At 37.9% G+C, this 25,409-nt stretch overlaps 3 protein-coding genes and 1 long non-coding RNA gene across 4 annotated transcripts in view; 1 reads left to right on the top strand and 3 right to left on the bottom strand.

The window, feature by feature from the left end:
- scml4 (Scm polycomb group protein like 4) overlaps positions 1-3,471 on the bottom strand; it is a gene marked incomplete in the record, with an annotated part of 7,369 nt that extends 3,898 nt beyond the window's left edge. The window contains 2 exon segments of the mRNA XM_024291514.2: positions 2,435-2,616; positions 3,244-3,471. Coding sequence (XP_024147282.1) covers positions 2,435-2,611 — 177 coding nt within the window.
- Positions 3,472-10,096: 6,625 nt separating this feature from the next.
- sec63 (SEC63 homolog, protein translocation regulator) lies at positions 10,097-21,499 on the bottom strand. The gene is made up of 20 exons (XM_024291288.2): positions 21,198-21,499; positions 20,560-20,659; positions 19,629-19,743; positions 19,419-19,531; positions 19,274-19,335; positions 19,134-19,192; positions 18,981-19,031; positions 18,792-18,900; positions 18,140-18,234; positions 17,613-17,745; positions 17,268-17,360; positions 17,043-17,188; positions 16,784-16,931; positions 16,380-16,462; positions 16,169-16,237; positions 15,928-16,083; positions 15,672-15,854; positions 15,403-15,603; positions 12,288-12,392; positions 10,097-12,111 (listed from the first exon to the last, which is right to left on the bottom strand). Exons 1-20 carry the CDS (start codon positions 21,319-21,321, stop codon positions 11,977-11,979), a joined length of 2,280 nt encoding a protein of 759 aa, XP_024147056.1. The 5' UTR covers positions 21,322-21,499; the 3' UTR covers positions 10,097-11,976.
- Positions 21,500-22,619: 1,120 nt separating this feature from the next.
- iyd (iodotyrosine deiodinase) lies at positions 22,620-24,538 on the bottom strand (the record flags this gene model as incomplete). The annotated part of the gene is given in 5 exon segments (XM_024290464.2): positions 22,620-22,844; positions 22,972-23,128; positions 23,286-23,445; positions 23,525-23,716; positions 24,253-24,538. Coding segments are annotated over 5 exon segments (978 nt in total), but the record flags the coding sequence as incomplete, so codon positions are not given.
- On the top strand, positions 23,525-24,739 carry LOC118598144. The gene is made up of 2 exons (XR_004947247.1): positions 23,525-23,662; positions 24,290-24,739. It is a non-coding gene; the product is annotated as an uncharacterized LOC118598144 (long non-coding RNA).
- The last annotated feature ends 670 nt before the right edge of the window (positions 24,740-25,409 follow it).

The following is a 25,409-nucleotide window of genomic DNA, read 5'->3' as shown; positions in this document are numbered from 1 at the left end:
AGCGTTTCATTAAGTTTGCCTGAAATTAGACACATATTAACCAGACATGATGTAAATCTGCATTGTTTCCAGGCTGTGAGTCCGGATTAACCCGGTTATGACCTTTAAAGCCAGTCTTTGTATCAGAACTGAGACCTGAATATTTAGGATAATTAGGATTTGCATATATTTTTGCCTTTATTCCTCCTAATTTTCCATATAATCTGGAAAAAAATATTATCAAGCATAAAATGAGCAAAAAACTTTTTTTTATTTAAAAAAAGACATTAAAAAGGTCAGCTGGACCAGATTGACTATCTTTTAGTTCTTTAGTCGTGTCAGAATTATGAGTTTTTTCTGCACTTAGTTTGAATCGTGAGTTTTAATAAATATTTAGAGATATATTTAACACAGTCAGGTATGGGTGTAGGTAAAAATCGATTTGGCGATATATTGCGATATTTTTTGGCGATACTTATAACGATTTAAAATGCATATAGATTTAAAGATGTTATTTAATTAATTATTTACTTTTGTTTTCGACCTAGACCCCCGACTGCTAGTTGGCAGCACAGAGCCTCTTGGAGCAGCTCTTCACTGAGACCAAAACAACAAAATCTCACAAGAACCAGCTTGTGTTTTAATGTTCAGTCAGCCTCACGGTTTTTGTTGTTATGAGACATGTACTACTCAGTCTTTATTTGGGATGGGTCCTGAAACTCTGTGTCACGTTGCTGCCAGTTTCAATATAGAGTTGTAGTGCTTAATGTTGTGATCATTAAAGGAATTTTACCATTTATACATATTAATATTCAGGTAGTTTTTTTTTCATGTCATATTCTTAAAAAAAAGTGAACATTTCTTCTGTTACTGTCTTGGGATATATCGCGATACGTATTGTATTGTGAGACATGATACAGGATATGTATCGTCTTGCCAGGCTCTTGCCAATACACACCTCTACTGTCTGATGCCACAGAAAGGGGGTGAGTTCATTGTTAGTATGAAAAGAGTAACAAATATATATATATATATATATATATATATATATATATATAAAAATCCCAATCACTCCATCAGCTCATTTTTGATTTTTGACAAAATCGTCAATTCTTATTCAAGCTATTCTAGAGCTTGTATAAAGCTTTTAGATCACGTGAGTCAGAGTCAAGGCCTGGGGGCCGGATCCCGCCCTCTGTGTGATTATATTCGGCCTGCCAGATCATTTTATGTTTTAGTTATTAACAGCCTGATGCTATCTTGTGCTGGTAACACAGTGGAACCCATTCTCATTCCTTAACGCATGGTTAAGGATCCTCCTACGTTTTAGGTGTCCTCAACTTTTTTGACATCCAATTAAATCAAGGCCTCGCCAACCTCCGTGCCGAAAACCAGTATCGGTCCAGTACTGGTACATGGACCGCAACGGAATCCTAACCCTAATCTTAACATATTTAACATTTTTTTTATTAATTAAAATCAATGAGAGGAAAAGAAAGTGATGGAGTTTCTCAAGTTATGTCTCTATCAAATCAATAAATAGTACAAAGAATGTTTGTTATTGACATTTTTTTTACATAGCAATGCAAAACAGAGAATAGAAAAGACTATACATAATGAGGAAGCTGCTCTTGAGGTTTTATCAATATGCTGACGATGTCCTCCTAAAGTGGTTTTCACTTTTCTATTGGCCAAATTAAAGTGATTTGATGTGTGTCTGAGCACAGAACACATCAAATTAAAAAAAAAAAATAATTCTGGGGGAATTACTTAAATATGAAATCTGATATAGAATTTTTAAAAAGATAAAAATTCAATGATTTTTGATGTATCGTAAAAGTGTTTCCGGTGTTTTTTTTTTTTCTTTTTAAGTTATGACTATGTCATTTTTAGCCAAAAAAATAAAAAATAAAACCTGTGTCATGTTCAAGGATATATTTATTGCAGTGACAGCAGTTGGTTGAAAAATTCCCCTGAGTTGTGGGCGGGACAGATGGAGCAGAGCCTCCATTTCCCATCATCCCTCTGTTTACATGCTCTCCCACTATCTTTATCCAACGTCATTTTTTGCATCTGCTCCTGATTCACAGCAATTTATATAAAAGATTACTAAAAAATACAATTTGATGCTTCTTTTTTCTTATGAGAAACGCTGCAAAGCATGTTAAAAATACCTAAAACACAATTTTCATGGGAGTGGGGCTCTAAAGACGCAGTTCTTGAAGGTTGAGAGTGCAACAAAATTCCCAAACGGATTAAAATATTTTCTATCTTCAAATGTTTCAGTACTAAAATGTACTTCAAAATGAATAGATGCATGATATGTGAGAGATATCCTTCTAACCTTGGGAGGTAACACCAACAGATGAAAGCTTTATATCTCTTAGTGCATCGTCTAAATTTAACCTCCTGTGAAGGAAATACATTTAAGTCAAAATCAATGCACCTGACTGACCTTAAAGCCAGGTTTTCTGCCTCTTTTCTTTGGGACCTTGAGGGATGACAGGGAATCAGGATAGTGGAACTCCAGCTTACGGGTGGGGGGCCTCCCTCTTTTCCTGGCAGGTACTTTGTCCTGGGCCCCTGCCATGAACTGAGAGCCAAGATTGGAAGTCTGCATCTCCGAATTCATCCGACCTGCAGAAGACAATTCTCGAATCTAAACTGAAAGTAGGAAGTGGCACCTTGTGAAAGCACGCTCAAAGCTGAGGCTGAAACTTGTCTGTACGTGAGAGACGACCTCGAAAGCGTGCCACATAAGGGCTCTCGTATGCACAGAAATGATAGGAAATAGTACAAACAAAGCCACATAAAGCCCTGTACTCATTCACACCCCTCCCCCTCTCCGGCTGCAAAGATTGCAATAAATATCGTAAGAGAGAGACAAAGCCTCACACATTCATGAACACACACAGAGGAAATAAAAGTGAAAGATGCAGACCTGCAACGCACAGTCAGACAATAGACTGCTGTCTCACACAAACACACACAGTGGTGTGAGGTTATAACTCACCATGCAGACCTTTAGTCACTACAACTTGTCAATGCATCTAAATATTAAGCATCTGAAATAAATTTATGAAAAAATCTAGCACGAATCCACAAAAAAAAAATAGTGTAAAATTTAGAAAACTCAGTATTTGTCATCAAAAGAACAGGAACTGAAACATCCAGCACACCCCACGTGAATATGCATGAACCCTTTTCTCATTCGGATGCAGAATCAGCTCCTGTGACCTCTGATCATCCCCCGGCAGCACCTACCATGCACACAGCTTAACCCCTTTCTGCCCCAGCGGCCGGTTTCCAGATGCTCCACCGGCGCCTGCTGCTGCTGCTGCTGCTCCCTGTCAAAGCACCGGCAACTCTGCAAGCTCGCCACTCTTCCTCAATCTCAGACCCAGCCCCTCTCCTCCCCCCTCCTCCTCCCCGGCTCTACTCCCCTAACCCCCTCTTCCTGTGTGTCCCCTTTCAGTCGCCATGGCAACGCGCCTCTAACATCCCGCGGCAGACGTGCTGGGCTCAAAGCCACGTCTGTGTCAGTGTGTGGATGTAATGTAATTACAGTTGCTGCAGCCTTAGGGATGGGTGGGGGGGTTCCCCCTCCCATTTTAAAACAATTGTGGGTGTTATAATCTGTTTTAAATTCTTTAGGGATGAAAAAAAGGGGTAGATATTCTATGTTTTATTATGTTGAATACTCAAAGATTTAATTTGGCTCTTTAAAAATAAGTTTAAAATGTATAAATATAAAAGACTCAAAGAATTCTATTCTATTCCACTATATTCTATTTCTTGGAGTTTTAGATATTCAAATAGAAGAAAACTGGGTTTCTGGTGTGTCTATTTGCCCTCCCAAGTTGCAAATATCAGCTTTTCCACCACATATTGATCAGTCATGCTCAGGTCGCTTTGCCGATTCCCATTCAAAGCCCGATTGTTTTTTTTTTCTCCTCTCAATCTAACCCCTGTCATCCATGAAAGGAGGGATCCGCTAGCGTCCGACAGTTCTTCTAAACACAGGAAAAGGTGATAATAAACTGTCAGGTCAAGATGCTTCACGATGGAAAGGGATCGTGTGTAAGTTCACTATGGAGGTGGAGGCGGTTCATAAATCATAAATGTAATTACACAGTGAGATTAAAGCTCCTCAATCAGTCCTGCCCCATTACAAAGCACCATAATTCATACAGAAGACAGAGAACTGATAATCATCTCTTACTTCACAGGATACGGATGGGGTGAAGGGGGTGTGAGCAGCAGCTTTGGCAGGGGTAGGGGGAGATTTTTGCACAGAAGCTTAATTTGTTTATGGCTAATTAATTAATTGAGAGCTTCACAAGCCCCTGTGCATGAATGGATATATTTCTTTAGTATTGAAAGGTTCTGGTTTAACTGCCACAGAAGTGCAGAAAAGAAACAGCACCAGAGATTTATGCTAATGTCTCCCCAATCTGCACACCTACACACTAAACAAATGTCTACTTCTATCATTTTTTTATATATTCCAAAACAGATGCTCAAATTCTTTTTATTTTTTCTCCCAAATATTTAAAATGTACAGAATTGATGAAAGTGCGTATGCATATGCATGTCTTTCCTAATCGATGCCACAGCGTAACAGTCCCCTCTGAATTTATTTACAGCTACGGCAGGGCATCACCATGGCAACAGACAGTGAAATCCTGCGCTAGAGTCATGTGACAAAGTGGGAATAAATAAACACATAAACAGTGTGAGTATTAAACAGGCCCACTCACACGCTGGGGGTTCTAATACACAATTTGAAGCAGAAAAAAAGGAGAGAAAGGCTCATTTTTCACTGGTTTTGTGAGGAGAAAAAATGAAATGAGAAACTTTAATTCAGATTTTAAGGCATCACTAATTTAATTTTAGTACTTCAGCAAAGACAGAATTACATAAATATTGAAGCCATACTTTGTGTGCAGGCGTGCAGTTTCCTCAGGAGTGGATTTGACTGGGTCTCGGTGTCCACCAGCTTCCAGAAGCTCCGCCCTCTGTGGTCACGGCGATGCAGGTGCAGACGCAGGCCCCTGCTGAGGATGCCAGGAGACAGCCGGGTGTCCGAAGACGAAGGGGAGTCCAAAGGGAAATCCCTTCCACCTAGCAGGGTCATGCCCTCACAGCCAGACAGAGGTGGATAGGACACATCGCTCTGCAAAACCAAAATCACTCGTCAATGCAGGCAAAATGAGTTTGAAGCATTTCCCTCGTTAGAGGTCAGAGTAACAACGCAGAGGCTTAAAGGAGAATCAGCAGTGATGTTTAAGGATCTGTTGACTGATAAAAGTTAACTAATGAGGCTTAAAGTGGAATGAAAAGCAATTCAGGCGGGAACAGAGGGAAGCTTACAGGAACCTTCTCTCTATTCTGTAAATACATTAGTCACTGCCAACATTTCCACCAGGGGCTCTGCTTGTTTTATCCTCAGGAAATTTAGAATAATCCTCTCCAATGACAGTTTCACGTCCTCTGAAAGGCTAGACCAGGATTTCTAGGCATAAATAGTTTCAAGGCACTTTCTAATTAAAAGATAGACACTCATTACGCAGAACATGCTTTTTTTTTTAGATCTTAGAGCACACGTGTCAAAGTCGAGGAACGGGGGCCGGATCCGGCCCTCCAGATAATTTTAGTTTATTGTTATTAATGGCCCGATGTTATATTGCGCTCATTTCTAACTTGTATAATTTTGACAAAATATGTTTTTATGGTGAGTTAAATATTGAAAGTTATTTAAGGTTTAAGTTGATTTATTCTGGAATAATATTCCTGCCTTATTGTTCATATTTATGTTAAAATCTACGGTTTAAAAATGACAAAAAATGGCATTCTGTTAACTTTTAGACTATTTTGGCATTTACTAAGTCTAGGAGCTACAAACTCTTGTGTTCTGATTGGTTGGTAAGGAACTATGAGTTACTATTTTGGAGTTTAGCTAATATTTCTGCCACATGCCAGCTGTTTTGGCTAATTTGGGCTTTTCTTTTTCAGTTTTAGCCTATTTTGGAGTTTGACTAAAATTTTTGCTACAAGTTAGCAGTTTTAGCTAATTTTGCCCTTTTTTGGGCTGTTTTTGGGCTAATATTTACATGCTAGCTGTTTTGGCTGATTTAGGCTTTTTCTGAGTTTTTTGGCTATTTTGAAGTTTAGCTAATATTTCAGCTACATGTTAACTGTTTTGGCTAACCTAAAGTTTTTTTGGTTTGTTTGTTTGTTTAGGCTAATTTAGGGAATATTTTTGCTGGTAATGCTTCAGCTTTTTCAGCGACTAGCCTCAGAGATTTTAGCTATCAGCTTCAGTGTTTTAACTATCAATTTCAGCATCTTCAGCAAATTCAGCGTACAGCATTCACACTAACAGTATTGCAAGTAGCGCTATAAAATCTAATTCATAATTATTTAAAAAATGTACAGTTTTAAAGTTTTTAAAATGTAATTTTAGAGTGTTAAATAAATATTTATCCTGTTCGGCCCGCAAACTTAGGTGTGTTTTGGATTTTGGCCCCTGTGCAATTGAGTTTGACACTGTCTTAGAGCATTTTGACTTGAGAAGATGCCAGATCAAAATTAAAATAGTGAAATAAAACACTGTAATGGATCTTTTAGGGATGGTTTAAATATATGAAACTTTATAAAAGTAAGATGATTCACTTGCAATGGATTAGTGACCAAGGGCGGAGCTAGAGGGGGCATGGGAGGACGCTGCCCCTCTGAGCAAAAAGCTTTGGCCCCAACTTTTCAGTCAATATAAGCATTATTATTGAAAAAAATGTTAAAAATCATCAATTTCAGCTTCATTAAGCACTAATATTGGCACCGCAGCTAAAAGAACTGCTGTTTAATGGTGAAAAACTGCAATAATAACAAAACGCTTTTTTATTTGTAAAAAACGTTAATGTTCTAATTCGCCACCCGAAGAAAGTCTTACATAAATGTACTTTATATAAATGCATCAAAGGTTCTAGCTCCGCCCCTGTTAGTGAGGGACAGAGACATAACTCCTGAAATAAAACAGTGCATCAAAAGGAATTTTCAGAAAATCTTATTTAAGGTAAATTGTTGTACTAATTTCCAAAAATATTTAAAATACATTACTGGGAAAATAAATAATAGCCCATTTTAGACAAAAAACACTATATATATTCACAATTTACCAGTTTAGATACATGTTTAGTTTTTGTTCATTTAATAGAAAATAAATTATTTTAAAAAATTAAAGGTTTGTAAAATAAAAAGAAAAGTTCTGACTGTCATTTTTAGTCACATTTAAGCTCTTTGTGTAAAAAAAAAAAATTGCATACTTGCTTTGCTAAAAAAAAGTTAGTGTAAAAATAAAACAAAATCAAATTTTCTATCTGTATTATTCATTCCAGAATAGCAAAAATCATCTGCATATTTATTTATAGTGTGGGGCCTCAAATGCAAAGATAAATCATATATTAAATATTCATAATCAAGCAAAGATATAACCTGAACGTAAAATATTAATCTACCAGAACGATGTGAAATAACTGCATGCATTTACTTTTAACCGTCTTTATAGGTCAAAAGGTTTTCAGCAAGTAACTAAAAAAGTAGTCCAAGGTATGGCCTGGGTTGAAAATACTGTGCAAAAAATTTTAAGCTGATTTGTAGTTTGTGTCAAAAATAATCCTCTTGTACAGTAAAACATCAGAATGGGGTTATTAAACTAAAACCAAATGCTTTCTTAAATTCTGGATTGAAGAAAACAGACAAAAAATAAGAAGTACTATTTTAATTTGTCTAAGCTATTTTCAGAATAAGTGACATGAAAAGAAAATTGGTGGAACTAAGAACCTTGAGTGATATATTTTATTGAAAATGCACAACACTTTAGTGTTCCTAGTCTTTTAGAGTAGCTAAAACTATAGAAAATAGTTTGGAAAGAAAGAAAACATCACCTTTTAGCGCTAAACTTTAAGATTAAATAGGAGATATAAAGAGATGTTCAGATGGTTCAAAGTTTAAAAAATTCACTGTACTACAGATAATTACCTACAAATGCAACGTTAAAGGAGCAAGAAATCTCACATTTGATCTGAAATAAGTACAACTCTGATTTCTTTAAACAGACTTACTGTACAAATATCCAAATTCTGCATTCAAAAATAAAAAAAGTAGTAAAAAAATACTGAGTTATTATTCCCTTCCACTCAAAAAACATGAGCAAGAATATATATTATTTATTAGAAATAACAGATTTTTTTATGTTAAAAAAAAGTCATTTGACCTCTTGGTGTCGGAAAGCATTTATTTTGAAAACCTGTTTTGCTTTTGTTGACATAAAATTCACATAAAGTTGTATTTTTTTTCTGAAAAGAGGAATGTTTCATGATCTTGGTAGACTTTTCCTATTTATTTGTTGATTATTAAACAACTTCACCAAATGTAATTTCCTGATATTTCCATCCCTTTTGGATTACTATTAATTTTGGGGTTGATGTGTGCATATTTGCAACGTAATCACATGTTAAGCATTATCTGACCTTGTAAATTTGTTGCTAAAGCTTGTTTTAAATTATAATTCTGTGTTTTGCCCCAAAAAGTGAGAATAAAAAGAAAGACTTGCCTGTCAGAATTCCCGGGAAGACACTTCAGGACTGAGCTGGAAGCAGCGGAAAGGTCGCCGGGGCGGTCGCTCTGGATGAGTAAGGTTCCTCCGGCTCAGTGGCGTAGTGGAAGAGTGTCCGCCCTGGTAGGGTGGTGGTTGAAATCCACAGTAGTCATGCCAAAATATTACCTAAAGCCTTCATGTTTGACACACAGCCTTACAGGGTTGGATTTGGGGGTTAAACCACCAAGTTTACGGATGTGTCTGCAGCTCACCACTCCCCCAGGGGTGGGTCAAATCCTAAAAAAAAATTTTACACACCTAAAACGAATGGGACTTCGATGTAAGGAGTGTCATGGAAGCAGCAGTCTTGAAGCAAATCCAGTTCTTACATGGTTGAATAACCGGTTTGAACATTTATTTCCTCCTATCTAACAGGATTTGAATAAAAACTGACTCTCTAAAAGGCTTCAAGTTACAGCGCAGGAAAAAAAATGATAGTGACTCAAATTTGCAATACTTGCAGTTAGGGGATTCCCACTGCTAAGGGGGTTAGGAGGGAACTGTTGAGTCCAGACACTGATGGTGACCCTCTGAGAGGCACACCTTCATGTATGGCGATGGCGGGCAGTTACCTCTGCTTGGACCCCAAACAGTACTGGAATAAAGGATTTAAATGAAATCTACTTTTTACTCTCTACGTTGAAAAGGGGATCTTATGAACTATGCATGTGAATTCAATTATTTTCATTTAGAAACTTTTGTTTCAAAGTTTTGAAATTAAAATTTGCATCAGTGCAGAGTGATTGCTGGCTTCAGAAACACTAATTTATGAATACATATATATATATATATATATATATATATATATATATATATATATATATATATATATTTAATCTTGTTCAAAAATGTTAAATATTTTAACATTTGAAACCCACAAATACTAGTATTTTCTCTTCAAACATCCATTCAGATTTACAGGCAAAATCCTAAACTACAATTTTTTTGTCTCAACTGATCAACCAATGAGAGCTTTCCTCAAAGCAGCGTACAGACTCCCGCTAGCCAATCAGATCGCAAAATGTTACCCCGAGTATTTATTTCAAAATACGTCCTGAATGTAGAAAAGTGAACTGTAAACAGATTTTTAACAATAAATTTGCAAAAATACATTCAAACAGAGTCAAATGATTATAAGTATCTATTGTAATGATGTGGTCAACAGATTAAACTTAGTCTGATAAATAAAATGTAAAACATATTGGTGTGATATTATCTCATAGTGCACAAAAACCGCTCTACATGGACCAAATCTATATGGTTGACATTGAAATAGATTCACAGAAGAGATTCTCTAGATTGTGAAATTAATTTATGATAATCCATTATTCATAACGGGCGAGCATGATTTACAAATCCCTGACAGGTGAGAGTGGAGATAAAGCTTCTTTAGTGTGTAGAATATTCTGTATTTCACTCTGAAGCCTCATTTAGAACGATCTAGTCAAAAGAAGCTGCTTCATTTGAGAGTTTTTATTTGAAATGATTTTAAATACAAATAATATATATATATTTTTCCATTTACAATGACAGTTCCTTTGTAAACAAAAGTGGCAGATTCATTTGGGCGCCTCTCTGAACTGCAGTGGTCTGGAGGCCCGTCGCTTCCATCAAGACGTCTCTAACCTCCCAGAAAAAAACAATTTTGATTTAGTTTTATCCCCACGAAGCATGAATTCCTGATGCTACATTCAATTGCAGAGAAATAATCAGAATTCAGTTTTAAATGTGGGTGCAGGTTCAAAAGCAGAAGGGCATTACTTAAGTGTGTTATCAGGTGAATTCAAAATGTAATGTCTCACACACACACACGACTGTAAAAATGTACAGATATTAATTATGAAAGATATATATATTTTTGTAATAGCTGAAACTGCCCGCTCAACACAGTGAAAGCCCACACGTACATATGGAAGCTCTGATCTGCCCAAACTGACAAATATATTTATATATTTAAAAATAAAACAGTAAAATGCAGCAAAACAAGATTTGTGTTGCATTTGAGGAAACAAAAATCACTTAAAAAAAAGATGCTTTTAAAAAACATTTTTTTGCCTTGTATTCCCACAAATGGGAAAATACAAACTTTTTAAACTTCCATCACAAACTAAAGCAATTCTACTTAAAAAAATTACGCCGCTTGTTACTTTAAACAGGTCAAAACCATATTGCTGCAACACCCAACTGAACTGTCAAAATAACTGATTTGTGGTGGCATAAAGAACGATATGAACTTCCGAACTTGTTATAATTTGCAGAGAAAAAGTAACTTAAAAAAAAAAATGATGCGATCCTGCTTTTCCAGAAACCACGTGATGGCGCCTAACAGCTCCTAAGCAGCAGGATTCCAGTTCTATCTGTAAGGCTTTTTGGACAATGAGTTTACATTGGAATGTGCTACAAAAAAAAAAAAAAAAACAGGAAAGATTAAAATACACAGATAGGAGGGAAACAAAAAGTGGCATTTCTGAAGAACCATGAGAGTACAAACCTTTAGACTTGAATGGTTTTGTCGTTTTTATGTACTCTGAAGTCAACACATCTTAACACTGCATATTTTCTGCGCTCCCCCAGTAACACCTGAGGTCACATTTCTCATCAGGATTCACCTGCTTTCAACATACAGGTGGAAAACTTAAGAAAAGAATAAGCGATTAGAGATCAGCGTCCCCTTCTAGCAAACGGGGAATTGAATACAGTTTAATATCAGGGTAACAGCAAAAACGGAACCAAAAAGAAAAACAAAAAACTGCACCCTGCCCCTTTTCACAGAAAGGAGATGTTTGAAAAGTTGACTCCAAATGTTCCTAAAATACTAAAGCTCCCTTCTCTGGATCAGGCGTAGAAACGGAAGGATCAGGGATGAGCGCCTTTAAAAACCAGAGCGCTTCTATTAACTTTGAAAAATCCGCTTTTCCACATCCACTCCCTCTAGACAAAAAAGAGCCCATACCATAATAGGTCCTCCAGTCCACAGTGTAGCCACCTCTCGCACCTTTACAAAGACACTATTTACACACACTCTCTCACTCACTTGTACACCCACTCACACACAACCGGGCCCCGTCACTGTTCACAGAAATAAATGCCTTCCACGTGTAGCAAGATCAAACAAGTCTCTGTAAAAAAGAGAAATTGTTCAGTCGCCACAGTTTGTCACATTGTTACGGTGAGATGGTGAGGGCTTTGTGTGTAGAAACTATCAGGTGATTCATTGTGGGTTGTTTTTTTTTTGTTTTTGTTTTATTATTTTGGCAGGCACAACTTTGTCACTAGTGAAAGGGTGGCCAGTCTGGGGGAGGGGGGCGGGGCATAGAGCGCGCGTGCATCTCTGCTTCTCAGTCGTCCTCGTCGTCGTCGTCGCTCTCCTCGATGCCGTCGCTGTCCTCCTGCTCTTCGTCCTCTTCCTCCGTGTCAGGGATGTCCCACTGGGGGTGGTTGTCGAGCATGGCTTTGGCCTCGTGGACCTCCAGCTGAGAAAACACAAAACGGGCCGTTTTTGATACTAGAAGCACATTTCAAAACAGAACTTTTAAAATATCATCAAATCTAAGTAGGATTTTCAATATTATTTAGATTAATCATCACTGATGATTGGCTTTGAAACAAGATTGTTTCTTGATTTTTAATAGCTGTAGAGTTGTTTTACCTTCAGAGGCTTGATCTGGTCCAATCCTAGGTAAGAATCTGAGCGGAGAATAACCGAGTACTGGTAGTTCCCAGTTTTAGACGGAGCTGGAAACTTTAGCTCCACCTGCAAAAACAACATTATTTTAACTTTCAGAATCATTAGGACTAAAAATCACATTCATGCAGTTATGAAGTCACATAAAAAGACAGAAGGTCTTTCAAAACGCTGTCCTGTACAGTAACACGATGGCTTTTCAGCTTTTCAACATGCTAAAGAGGCGTGTCTTTGGCTGTGGAGGACTAGAGACATTATATGCAAAGCAGCAGTGGATGCAGTTTATTTTTTATAGCAGTTAGCTGCATTTCCAGTTACTTCCCTGAAGCTATCAAACTATAACAATATTTGAGGATGTATGTAAATAAAAAATTGCAATGCGCTAGCTTAAATGCACATTGAAGATACTTATGATTTATGGATGAATTGTCCGTCATCCTCATAAACTGCTGAGTCGCTTTAAAGAAACTTATGGAGGCTAGTGATGACGTTTTGTTACTTTACTGTTGTGTTTAGTAAAACTCAGTTCTATTTTTGTGCAGTGACAATAAATGAAGTCTGAATCTATGAAAATCTATGTAAAGCTGCTTCTAAACCACGTATCAAAGTCGAGGCCCGGGGGCCGGATTCAGCCCTCCAGCTCATTTAATTTTATTGTTATTAATCGCCCGATTTTATCTTGCGCTTATTTCTAACTTGTATAATTTTGACATAATACATTTTTATGGAGAGTAAAATATTGAAAGGTATTTAAGGTTTACGTTGATTTCTTCTGGAATTATATTTCTGCCTTTTTATTATTCATAGTTATGTTAAAAAGTCATGTTTTAAAAACGTAGTTTTAGAGTGTTCAATAAATGTTTGTCCTGTCCGGCCCGCGACCTACGGTATGTTTTTGATTTTGCCCCCCTGTGCGACTAGTTCTAAAACGGTTTATTGTTTAAACATCAGAGCGTGTTGACGTTCCTTTGACAACCGTAAGTCGCCAACGGTTTACGCAATTAAATTAGCTGATTCTGTCGGGGAGAAAAGCGTCTTTGCGCAACACTTTGTGTCATGTGTTGCATATTCACATTGATCGGGTAAACGACCAAAGTTACAGTACGTCAAAGATGCTATTTTAGCGTTCGCAGGTCATGGCTCTAGTGTTAGTTAACTAGCCAGGAGTCTGCTGAAAAAACAACCATGTTTGTAACAAAAAGTGTGTGAATTGTTAAATGAAATCAAGCTTGTATAGTTCTTTAAAATATAGTCAAAAATCGTCGGTGTGCTGCCCCCTACAGGATGAATAGAGGTAGTACAGTTGTATTTCGTGATTGGCCAAACCATTTTAGTCCCACGTTATTTGAGAAGTCCCAAATCATGATCTGCAGCTCCAGTAATCATAACAGTTCTGTTCTCTAGCCCCACCCCTCTAACTGGATTTTCACATTTCGGCTGTGGGTGGATTCAGCCTCCAACTTCCCTGTTTGGTTACCCTTTAAATTTGCTTCCCGTGCAGTTTTTTCGACCAAAAAAAAGCATGTTGGAATTCAACAATATCATCTGTTCGCATCTCAAAGAGGAGGTTCCACCTCTAGCTCAGGCTGTGAATACAACATCCTGCTATTACATCCAATTATCTGCACAATGAGTCCAATTATTATTCAGCATGAGAGGAGAATAAACAATCAAAGCTGCTGTTTGCTGCTCTGGTTTATTGCTGAAGGACCCCTCTGCCACCTGTACGGCTCATGAGCAGTCATTGACCCGGGATCCAACAAAAGGCTGCGCTGAAGGGACTAATTGTTTTCCCAACAACAAGCAGTCGGGCATGAAAGGGACACCACCGACCGACGAGGTTTAATAGGACTCGCATTAAGCCTTTAGCACACCGTTTATGTGTCGCGCTACATCAAAACAAAAGATGTTGCCAAGCAACAGGACAATGCAAAAAAATGTAGTTTGTAAATTCATAACTAGATAAATGTAATTAAAGTATGCATGGAACACCACAAACGATTATTTTATTAGTCGACTAATCACCGATTATGTTTTTCGATTAGTCAACGAATCAGGTTATTCGCAAAGTGGATGTAAAGCACACATCTTAACCATCACTAGATAGATATGTAGCATTACCTGCGACAATGCTAGTGGGAATTCTGTTAGCTGAATTTGGCCTCTGTACATGCTAGTGCTGATACCTAAAAACACTGAAATTGAAGGCTAAAATTGCTGAAGCTGATAGCTGAAAATGCTGCAGCTGTTAGCCAGCTAAAATATTAGTTAGATGCAAAATAAGCCTAAAAAACTGAAAAAAAACTTAAATTAGCCCAAACAGCTAGCATGTAGCTGAAATATTACTTAAATTTTAAAACAGCCTAAAAAAGCAAAAAAAAAAGGCTAAATTAGCCAAAACAGCTAGCATGCAGCTGAAATATTAGCTAAACTCCAAATAGCCTAAAAAAACTGAAAAAGATATAAATAAGCCAAAATAGCTAGCATGTAGCCGAAATATTAGCTAAACTTCACAATAGCTTAAAAAACAAAAAAATGCTTAAGTAGCCAAAACAGCTAGCATGTAGCTGAAATATTAGCTAATCTCCGAAGTAGCCTAAAAGACAAAACAAAGGCTTAATTGGCCAAAGCAGCTAGCATGTTGCTGAAATATTAGCTAAACTTCAAAACTGCTTAAAAAAACAAAAAAGGCTTAATTAGCCAAAATAGCTAGCATGCAGCTGAAATATAAATAAATCATAAATAAGCCAAAATAGCTAGCATGTAGCTGAAATATTCGCTAAACTCCAAAACAGCCTAAAAAACAAAAAAGGGCTACACTGGCCAAAACAGCTAGCATGTAGCTAACATATTAGCTAAACTCCAAATTAGTCTGAAAAACCTGCATAATTGCCAAAATAGTCCAAAAAGCTAGCATAATGCCGTTTTAACTTTCAACTTTATTACACTCCGACTCCATATAGTATAAAGTAACGACTAATCGACTATTAAATTAGTCGTCAACTATTTAATACTTGATTAATCATCGATTAGTCGGCTAATCGTGGCAGCCCTACTTGGAGCGGTGGTTTGCTCTGACCTCCTCTGAGTCTTTGAGTGTGCAGACATGGTAAGGCATAGAGACGAGCGTCTGATCTCTGCGGTCGGCGATGTACAGCCACCACCACTCCTGCTTCTCTTCGGGGAAGTATAGGCTGTAGACCGGATGCGTCACTTTCGACTTGGTTTCCAGCAGCGCTCGCTCTCGCCGCTGGATGCTTTGCTGCAAGGCCTCCCACTCCTGACCAACAAAGGAGACATTAGTTTGGATCAAACGGTTGATTTCCTGAAACGTGAAGAGCTCCTGACCTCTTCGTCGTCGCCCGCCATTTCATCCACTTCTGTGTCGCTCTGTTTGTCGCTGTCTTCGTCTCTCTCGCTGTGAGAATCTTTATTGCCTTCGCCCTCGTCTGACTCGCTGCCTTTATCCGAGGCATCATCATCTTCCTCTTTTGTTGCCGGTGCTGTTGTAGTTGATGGATTTGTAAGTTCCTGTAAACAAATATTATTGATTATTCCAATTCTGCATCTGTTTGCCTTTTACTTTTCTAGAGGCGGAGCTTACATTTCCTGTTACGCTGCCATTAGCCTGTTTGGTTTTGGCAGGAGCAGGGGTGGCCTTCTTCTTTGTTAGCTTTTTCTTTTTAGACTTGCCTGCCTTCTTTGCACCCTTACTTTTGTTTTGCCACACTTTGGTTTTGGATTTATTGGCGTCTCCTTGCTTTGAATCAAACAGAAAACAACATTTTAGTTTTTCAATAAACAACCAATCCTTTTTTTTTGGTCGGTTTTGGTAAAACTCTTACTGCTTCCTCTGTGTTTGCACCTTCTTCTCCTGGACATGAAGCTGAATCGTGCTCTTTTTCAAACACATCCTGCAGAAAAATGATTTATTTTAGCAACTACATAAAGCATAAGAGGGTCAACAGCTCCCTCTAGTGGCTACTGGATGAAAAGACAAAGCATTTTTGCAAACTTTTTATTACTAATTTATGGCAAAGTTAAACAAATACTTACAGCCATCCGCTTTCGGCTTAAAGTGACAGTGACTGTGACAATTGAGCCCGCTGTGATGTTATGGCTGTCTTCATCGTCAAGAACTGTTCATAGAGACATCAATTCATTAACACCTACTAAGTGATATTTGAAAAATGTTCAAAACCATAGACCTTCAGACTTTTATACATTGAGAGGAGACTTTTTTTATTATTTTAGAGACATAAATGCATTTATAGTGTGATTAGGACTATTTAGGATTAAATATTTGGTTGTAAAAATGAAAAACAGTTTTTCAGAGCAAATTTAGTGGTGACATGACGTATATTTTTTTTAAGCTGTGACCACAAATACCAAGAAAGCACCTGGGTCACTATGACACTAATTTTAAGTGATATGGAAAAAAACACAATCTTTGTACTGACCCTGCAGTTTGGTTTCCATGGTGATGTGAGGGAAACTGCCCAGGACGGCCATGACCTCATCGTACTTCTCCTCTCCCAGGAAACGCAGCATGCTGCGTCTGTCCGAGTCCTTGAGGCTCACGAGGTCCTGTAGGGTTCTCACCTTATACTAAAAGGACCACAAATAATAGAGAGGATGTTCAGCTTTTTTATTGTATTTGTTTGTATTTATTTATGTTTAATAGCATAAATCATAAAAGAGTGCTGTGAACCAAAACACCTTCTTTGAGATGCAGTAGCGCAGGTGCTCCTCCTCAAAATGAGGCAGCTGCAGCAGCGGCGACTTGGACTCCTGCAGGCCCTGCACCGACATCTGAGTCAGCTTCATGCAGTTCTCAATGGTGACCAGCCGAGGAGCGTGGAAACCTGAGGAGAGGCATGGTGATGCTGACATGACCGCTGTGACCAGAGGGAGGGGCGGGGCCAAATTAATGACTGTGTGTACCTCCTCTGCTGTTGGCCATCATGGTGAGCTGGCAGCCAACGTTGATCATCTCCTGAAGAAGAGCTGGACTCTTCCTCACCACAAACCTTTGATCTGGAACAAGTAGAAAATAACATTTTTACAGTCGTTAACCTAAGACTATAATTATTCGCAAGATTATTTAGTTAAATGGCAGAGAGCTCGGTTGACATGTGGTGTCAGAAGCCGTAAAAGGAGAATTCAACTTCCAAAACGAAGGACTGCTCTTCATTCCCAAAACGACAAACATGCAGCTAATAGTTTACAATCACTTTCAGGATTTCCCAAATCCCAGTTCGTTTGTTTTTTTGCATTGCGGTGCCTCACCTTCCTCCACCTCCTCTGACACTTCCATGCGCGCTAGGTGCGCCAGCAACAAGACCCGCGCCTTCAAACTGTAGGGATAACAGAACGGAGGTTCCTTCTTTTTGACGTTGATGTTGCCCAACTCACGGATGAGCTGCAAGAAAAGCAGGAGAGGCGTGTTCACCAACAGGAAAACCACAGAGTTTTATCTTATCTTTAAAAGAGATTAACAGAGAAAAACATCCATTGATTAAAAGGGCTAAACGGTGATTCAACAACAAGAGTGTTAGTGGTTTTAAAGTGTTTCTGTGAAGGGAAAAGCCATTCGAATATACTACAAAATACTTTAGTTAAATGCTGCATTAAAAAAGTTGATTTTTTTTATGATTGAGCTAAAAAAAATGCATTTCTAAAGTATGTTCCACAAAATAACTTTTTTTTTTAATTTTATTTTGGCTACACTTAAAAGACCACTGGGAATACTTTTACAATAGGTCAAAAGACTATTGTGGGACTTGAAATGGAAAAAAGCATGGCTGCATTTCTACCTGTGGTACTTCCACATTATCTGTGGGTCTTATGGTCGCCTCTTTGTTGCTGCGAGGGTCGAACTCGAAGGCTGCTGTCAGCACCATCGTTAATCCTGCAGGAGAGAAACGAAAAGTTAGCATCAGGCAAAAAACAAAGAAAAAAATAGCTTTAATTTGCTCTTCAGCATACTAACTAATACCCAAATATCGTATTTTCTGAGGTTTTTTTTTTTTGCATAGTCCGGCCACAGGCCCGACACGTGTGATTTTTTAAAAATATATTAACAGCAACAGCCACTAGAGGGCACTGTAGGGGAGAGTGCCCTCAGGTATTTGTTATAAACAGTAACAGAAGAAGCACCGCTCCATCTTACGCCGGGCTTAGCTGAGTTTTTTTTAAAGTAACTCAGAAGATGAAGAATTTGACTTGTTAGCATGTTCTTTATGCTATGGTTATTTTAATAGTTGTTTATGTGTTGTGCTAATATTTTAGATTCTTCCAATGTTTCATGAAGTTAAATGAGCATCGATGAGTTACATTTTTGTTTTCCATTCTGTTATTAGCTTTTCAAGATGAATCGTCTGTTCTTGTTCCTATTATTTTGCTAAATAAATTTCTCCCAAAATGGCAACTTATATATAATTTTATATCTCTTTTTTTAAATCTCACGTTTCATGTTCATATTGGGCGTCTTGTACATGAAGTGCATGAACAACTGGGTGGTGTTGATGAGGATCTGGTCACCACTGTATCGGATCGAGCGGTACCACCACGTCCCCTGGAGAATAAATCAGACATTAAGGGTGTGATGTGACCCGGCTTATAAGAAAATAAAGTCACAAAAGGTAGAAAACGCACCACGACTACAGGGAGGATGACCATAAAGGCCAGTCCGTACACCAGCAGAACCTGTGAGAAGAAAACCCAACAGTCAGAGCAAAGTTTGATACCTGGATTCTGTTTCTTAGCAACTGAAACCCAAAAGAATCAAACTATTTAGTGAACTCATACCAGCATCGAGTTCTTCTGGTCAACAATCCAGGCAGGCAGAGCAATACCGAAGCTGGTGGCTAAAAAAAGATAGTGTGATTAATTTATTTATTCACGCTGACTCAGCATCACAAATGCAATAGTGTAGAAGCTCAGCTTACCTACTGGACCGTCAGGGTTACCGTACTGCTCCCAGTTCAGCCGAGACTGCTCATTGGTCAGACTGGAAGATAAAAGCAAACAAAACCCAAGTGTCACGAGATGATTGGTTTAACAGTTGAAGGCAAAAGCAGGAAAGTCGCTTACGCGGAATAGGCTTTGGCGATCCTCATAAAAGTGGTTTCGTCGCCACCTCTGTCAGGATGGTGCTTCAGAGACAGTGCATGGTACTGCTTCTTGATTTCTGACAAAGTAGCCCCCTGAAGGATACAGAAAACAGATTGATTAAAAAATGAGGTTTGCATCTAAATCTTAAACACTAAAGCTGGATTTGGGAGCATGACTTGTGGGATTTACCGAGTCCAAGTTGAGGACTTCATAAGGGTTGTACTCCTGGTACTCTCTGTCCAGCTTTGACACTTTGTAGGCTAGCAGCAGGAACACAGCCCACCCAAATAATAAGGCTGCTTTCCTGAAAACAATTCCAAAAGAGTTTCCATTTACAACTTTTTCTATTGAAGCACTTTATGAGGAAAAAAAAAATTCCATTTGATATTTTGAAGAAATTTTTTTGTAATCTTTTCTCCAAATACAGATACAAAGCATTTTTCTTAATTGCATTCATGCATACAACTTATCTCCACGTCATTTGTACGAAAATAGAGGAAAGACCTGTTGCCATGACAACACCTTACCACCCTGAGCAGCTAAACCTGAAATATAAATATTGTTATAAATAAAATTTTGATCACATTTTCCATCTTTTAACCACACAGTTTTACACAAAAACATGTGAGAGGCAGATTCATAAACCTTGGACACTGTGGAGCGTAAACAGGATGCTGGAAGGGGAGAAAGTGGGCGTCTAAAGCCAAACAACTTATTAGAAACTCCTCAGAACAAACACGACAATAACAATATTTTTATAATTGAAAAAGTGTCAACCCATTGGCCAAATATACAGCAATATGAAAGAAAAAATTAAAGCAGATATTATTCCTATTATTTTTTCTTTTACAAAAGTTTGAATTCCTCTCAAATTCCAGCTAAGAACTTTCTGTGTGGAGTTTGCACGTTTTCTCCGGGCACTCAGGCTTCCTCCCACTGTCCAAAAACACGTCTCTTAACTGTCCCAAGGTGCGACTGAGTGTGCGTCCTGTCCTGGATGGACCCCGCCTTCGCCCAACAGTGGCCAGGTTAAGATCTGGCATCATCGTAACCCCAAAAGGGATGCAGCAGGATTTTAAAAAGGGATGAATTCCACTCATAAAAGCATAAATCGACTTACTTTAGAGTTGGAATGATGCTCTGCTGGGACTTCATCAGCCGGAGTCGGTACCACTGACACCTGCCATGCACTCTCCGCAGGCTCTTCAGGCGTAGTTGTTCTGGAAAAATAAAAATATCATAAATAATACAAATCACACTGATTTTACGTTTCTTTCAGTTATCACTCAGAATAATAATAAAGTTTTCTTATTTTGTTAACTTTTTATGTATTGCAAATTAAAAATTACATAAATTTGCACTGTTGACAACATATATATATAAACACAAATATACCAAAGGCTAATTAAAGTGTGCTTATGTTACTTTTTTATACTTTTAATTAAAAGGACAAACACTTAAGTGTTGGATTTAGCTTTAAACGCGGGTAAAAGAAGCAAAAATATATCAAGATTTAGATAAATAGATGTCAAGGGTTGCCAGGTTTGCTCCGATCAGCAGAGCAGGCGTGTGTTAGCTTCTTTTGGGACGCAATAAGTGGAATTACACAGCATGAACGCCAACGACCAGACAGAGATTATCGCCACACCAGCTGGTGAACATTTACGAGCCAGAGATTTACCGAAACGACCCACGTCCCGTCCGCTGGGGTTAGTTAAGTGAAGTACGATAGCACCAAGTCAAGGTATCAGGCCTTACCAGCATTCTGATCCCGCGGCCAGAGGTAATATGTGGCCGGGATTACAATGAGTCCGACGAAGGACGTGAGGAAATAGAAAAAAGTGTTGCCGCTGTCGTCATATTGGAACTGTTGGCCGGCCATTTCGTAGCGGCGCTCGGGACCCCCTTCTTCTTCTTCTCCACCGCGGCGCTTCCCCCTTCAGAGCCGATGCGTTTAGACCTGACAGCCCGTTAGCGAGCCAGCTAGCGTTCAGGCAAAGTAGCCCGATGCATCGGTGTACGTGGTGTACGCATGCGCAATGTGGTCTCTCTTCTTCTGTTGGATTTCCTGCTGCTTTGTCGTTCTCCCGCCCCCTAGTGGTAGAAGTTAGATATGACTATAGATGAAGCTGCAAACTTTGTCAAAAACATCAAAAATATCATGGAAATGTGAATTTATTTCCGTGACAAATTAACTTTTTATAGAATATAGACTCTGAGCCATCTTTTTTTTATCGATTTCAAGTATTTATTTGTCTATTTCTATTACACAAATTGGGGTTCCAGATCACAAAAACAATATAAAAAAATAAAATAAAATAAGCTAGAAAAATCTGCCCAAATTTTGCAAGCCATGACTGTTTTAAACCGAATTTCATTAGCTTATCATATGCTAAACTCAAAGCACTTGGATAGGTTCCCCACATGTTATGAAATTTGTTTAAATGGATAGATGGATAATGGGAATTCTACAATTCTCGATTGAAAACCAAACCTTATATGACATTATTAAACCAAATTGTAGGGACAGTGAGTCGTCACATCTCTACTGCATAATAATATGCTTAGCATCAAACATTTGTGCTAAACTTAAGGATTCTGTATCAATTGTAGTTTCCTAATTTTTACTTGTTTATTAGCAAATTAAATTGAGAGTTTTTAGTTTGTGTTTTGTTGTTTTGTAACACACAAATTATACTTCAAATTAAAACAAAACCATGACCCCAAAATCAAAGTTTCAATCAAACAATGAGGAAAGTGAATTGCCGCCTCCCTAAGAGATCTAGATAAATATTGATTGATTATAAATAAATAAAAATATAATATTAATGTCTTCTTTTTTTAAATCGTATTCTGCAAACCTTTTCCTCTAACCTCTGACCCTACTACTGCAACCTCAGCATCCTTTTACCATCACTGCTCATCCTCTAAACGTGTCCAGATGTGGCTTTTCTTGATTATCATCCAACATGACGTGTCCCTCGAATGTTTTCCTTTTTGATCCTTTTCATTCTTTGTAATTTCAGGAAAAAATAACACATTATCCATTCCAGTCTGTTTGCTCCTCACCTTTTCCCCCACATTGAATTGTTTTGATTTATTAACCCTAAGCACTTAATTTTCTTGGGAAAACTTTTCCTTCAGGTCATGAAAAAATAATGATTGGAATGGAAACAATCGCTTAAGATAGATAAGTATTTTTTATTTATTTTTTAGATATCTTCAAATGTGCACCATGATCTCATTCAGACTTTTGCGCTTCAAGTCCGGGACGGTGGCATCGGTGGCAGGATAGCCCACAGGAAGCAGCAGCAGCAGCTTCTCGTTGGCTGGCCTTTTAAGAAGTAGTCGGAGCTGAGGGCCACAGTTGAGAGGGGTGGATGTGACTGTAACAAGACCCACATTCTGCCCAGCCACATTCACAAATGGAAAAAGGGCAAAATATAAATTATTTTTTTTAGATAGGAGTTATTTTTATGGAATTTTACCTTTTAATATAAAGAAACATTGATTGATAGCTTTGATTACTCACCTGCAGGGCAGCTAACAGGATTCCACAGGATATGGAGACGCTGATCTCATTGTAATAGTGTGTCTTCTTTTTGCCATTTGGCAGAATCCCATAAGTCTGTTTAAAGATGAGGATCAGATATGGAGCAACATCTAAGTACTCCTTAATCCAATTGGTTCTGCAAAAATAAAAAAATAACATAATTTTGAAACACTTTGTTTCCCTTTTCTGTTGATTTTGTTTTTATACAATTTTTAGACAATATTCAGAATAGAATGCTGGCTGTTTACTTGATTGAATACATATAAAATAGTGGAATTAAAGTGAACATTCACCTGAATTTGGCTAAATCGTTGACCCATTTGTCACCCATCCTTTGTCTGTAGTTCATTTCCTCTTCCTCCTCCACTATATTTCTGATTTGACTCTTCGTCTCCTGATCTGACACCACGACAAACGTCCACGGCTCTGTGTGAGCTCCACTGGGGGCTGTGCCTGATCCCAGACAGAAATACGATAAACCAAAACATCAGTTTGTGGGTCAAACAGAATCTAACTGGAGAAAGCCTCAGACCTGCAGTGAGTATCACATCATCAATAACTCGGCGTGGAACCGGCTCAGGACTGATGAACCGGACAGACCTCCTCTGGTTCATTAAAGTGTAGAAGTCCTTGGATCTCTGCTGCATCGTCTCCTCTGGGTAGCGAGGAGGTGAGTATGGCACGTGAGCGAGGTCCTCCACTTCCCTGCTATCCACCCAGTCATCTAAAAATGCAAAAGAAACAGATTTCTTTTTACCTCTTTGTGAGCGTGAACAGCAGCAAGAGTTAAGAAAATATGTTTTTTCTAAGTTTTTTAAGAGTTGAATTTATTTTTTTTAATCAAAGTACTAATCATTTCTGACTCAAATTTATAAAAATGAAAAAAGCAAAATACATGATGTGGTTCGTGTCTCATCTCAGAAAATTTTAACACATAAAAGAAGTTAAAGAATCTATAAACTGCAACTGCAGATGTGAAATATCAAAGCTTGTTCTACTAGAAAACGTTAACTAAAGTGAGGAATAAAAGAGGAAATCTGATTTCATATGCTGGAAGTTTAGTCTGAAATGGCAATTCAGCCGACCTGTATGTCAAAATTCAAAATTAATTCAAAAAAGGAATTAAATATGAACTCTATAGTCTTAAACTTTATTCTTTTATCAATCACTTGACCTAATTTGACAAGATTGACCTGCATTCTATTTTAGATCTCATAATTGCTTGCAGATGATAAAATCCTTCATTTTTTGTTTTCTCACCTTCTCCTTCTGCTCCTACTTCTGTGTCATCCTGCAGGTCCTGATCTACCCACGGCCTAAAGTCTCCTTTTGTGGCTCCTTTGTTTTTTTCTGTCGATGTGGCCTCCGATCCCCAAGATTGCACCAGCATGAAGCCCAAAACCAAACACAAGATCAGCGCCAGGACAGGGGTGAGGACGGACAGGAGAACCATGCCTGCCTGAGTGAAGCTCAAGAGGACTTCGGCTGACTGCAGAAGAAGGACTGCTGCGGTGATCTGGAGCGGATCTTTATGCTGAGTCAGCGCCTGAGTCGGCCATCAGAGGAAAAAAAATAAGAAAAGCAAAAAGAGGTCACACTGAAGTTAACTATGTTGTTGTGACAAAGTCCTGCAGTGGAGTTAATATTCTACTTTTTCCTAGAAGAGATGGCATCAGAACTTTCACAGCGGAAGAAAAAGATCTTATGGTAAACTTAATGAGTGTAATAAAAAAGATAAACACAAAAATAAGTCTTTGTTCAAAAAAAAAAAGTCTGAATCCCATTTAAGTCTGGACTAAAAAAACTTGAAAAACAAGTTATGTTACTCTTTTATTATGTTTTTTTAAAAAGAAATACAGTATATTATTGTTTCTGACAGTTTTAAACTACAAACATTAAGAAAAAATAACTTAAAAAAATATGAAATACTTTACATTACTTTTGACAGAAAGACTTCCTTTCAAAATAAAAGACATCCACATAGGATCATCTCAATGCCGCAAATGTGGCAGTAGGTAGTGTTTATTTCACTATCTGTGGTGCTTCTCAGCCAGAAATGTGTAAAGAAAAACTAAATTGGAGGTAATTAAGCTACACTTAATATATTTTTTGAACCAGAAGGTGCACTACAATTATTAAATTAGTTCAAAAATAGAAAATTTGCCGTACATTTTTTAAAATTTACTACTTACTTTATTTTTGCTTTACAATTACTCTTTAACCCTTTAACACCAGAACTCCAGTGTTTAAGTTCTTTGATGTACTGTAATTTTTCAAATGTTAACATGATCAATGTAATTCCAGTAGATTATGAAGGAGAATAGCGGCGTGAGCCATTCTCCTTCATAATCTACTGGAATTACATTGATCATGCTGACAAATTAAAAGTTATGTTAAACAGTTTGTGTTTAAGAATC

The sequence above is a fragment of the Oryzias melastigma genome, linkage group LG24 (genome assembly GCF_002922805.2).
Source record: "Oryzias melastigma strain HK-1 linkage group LG24, ASM292280v2, whole genome shotgun sequence".
NCBI classification, from domain to species: domain Eukaryota; kingdom Metazoa; phylum Chordata; class Actinopteri; order Beloniformes; family Adrianichthyidae; genus Oryzias; species Oryzias melastigma.
The sequence above is the reverse complement of the archived record's forward strand: the minus strand, read 5'-3'. Positions and strand labels throughout refer to the sequence as shown.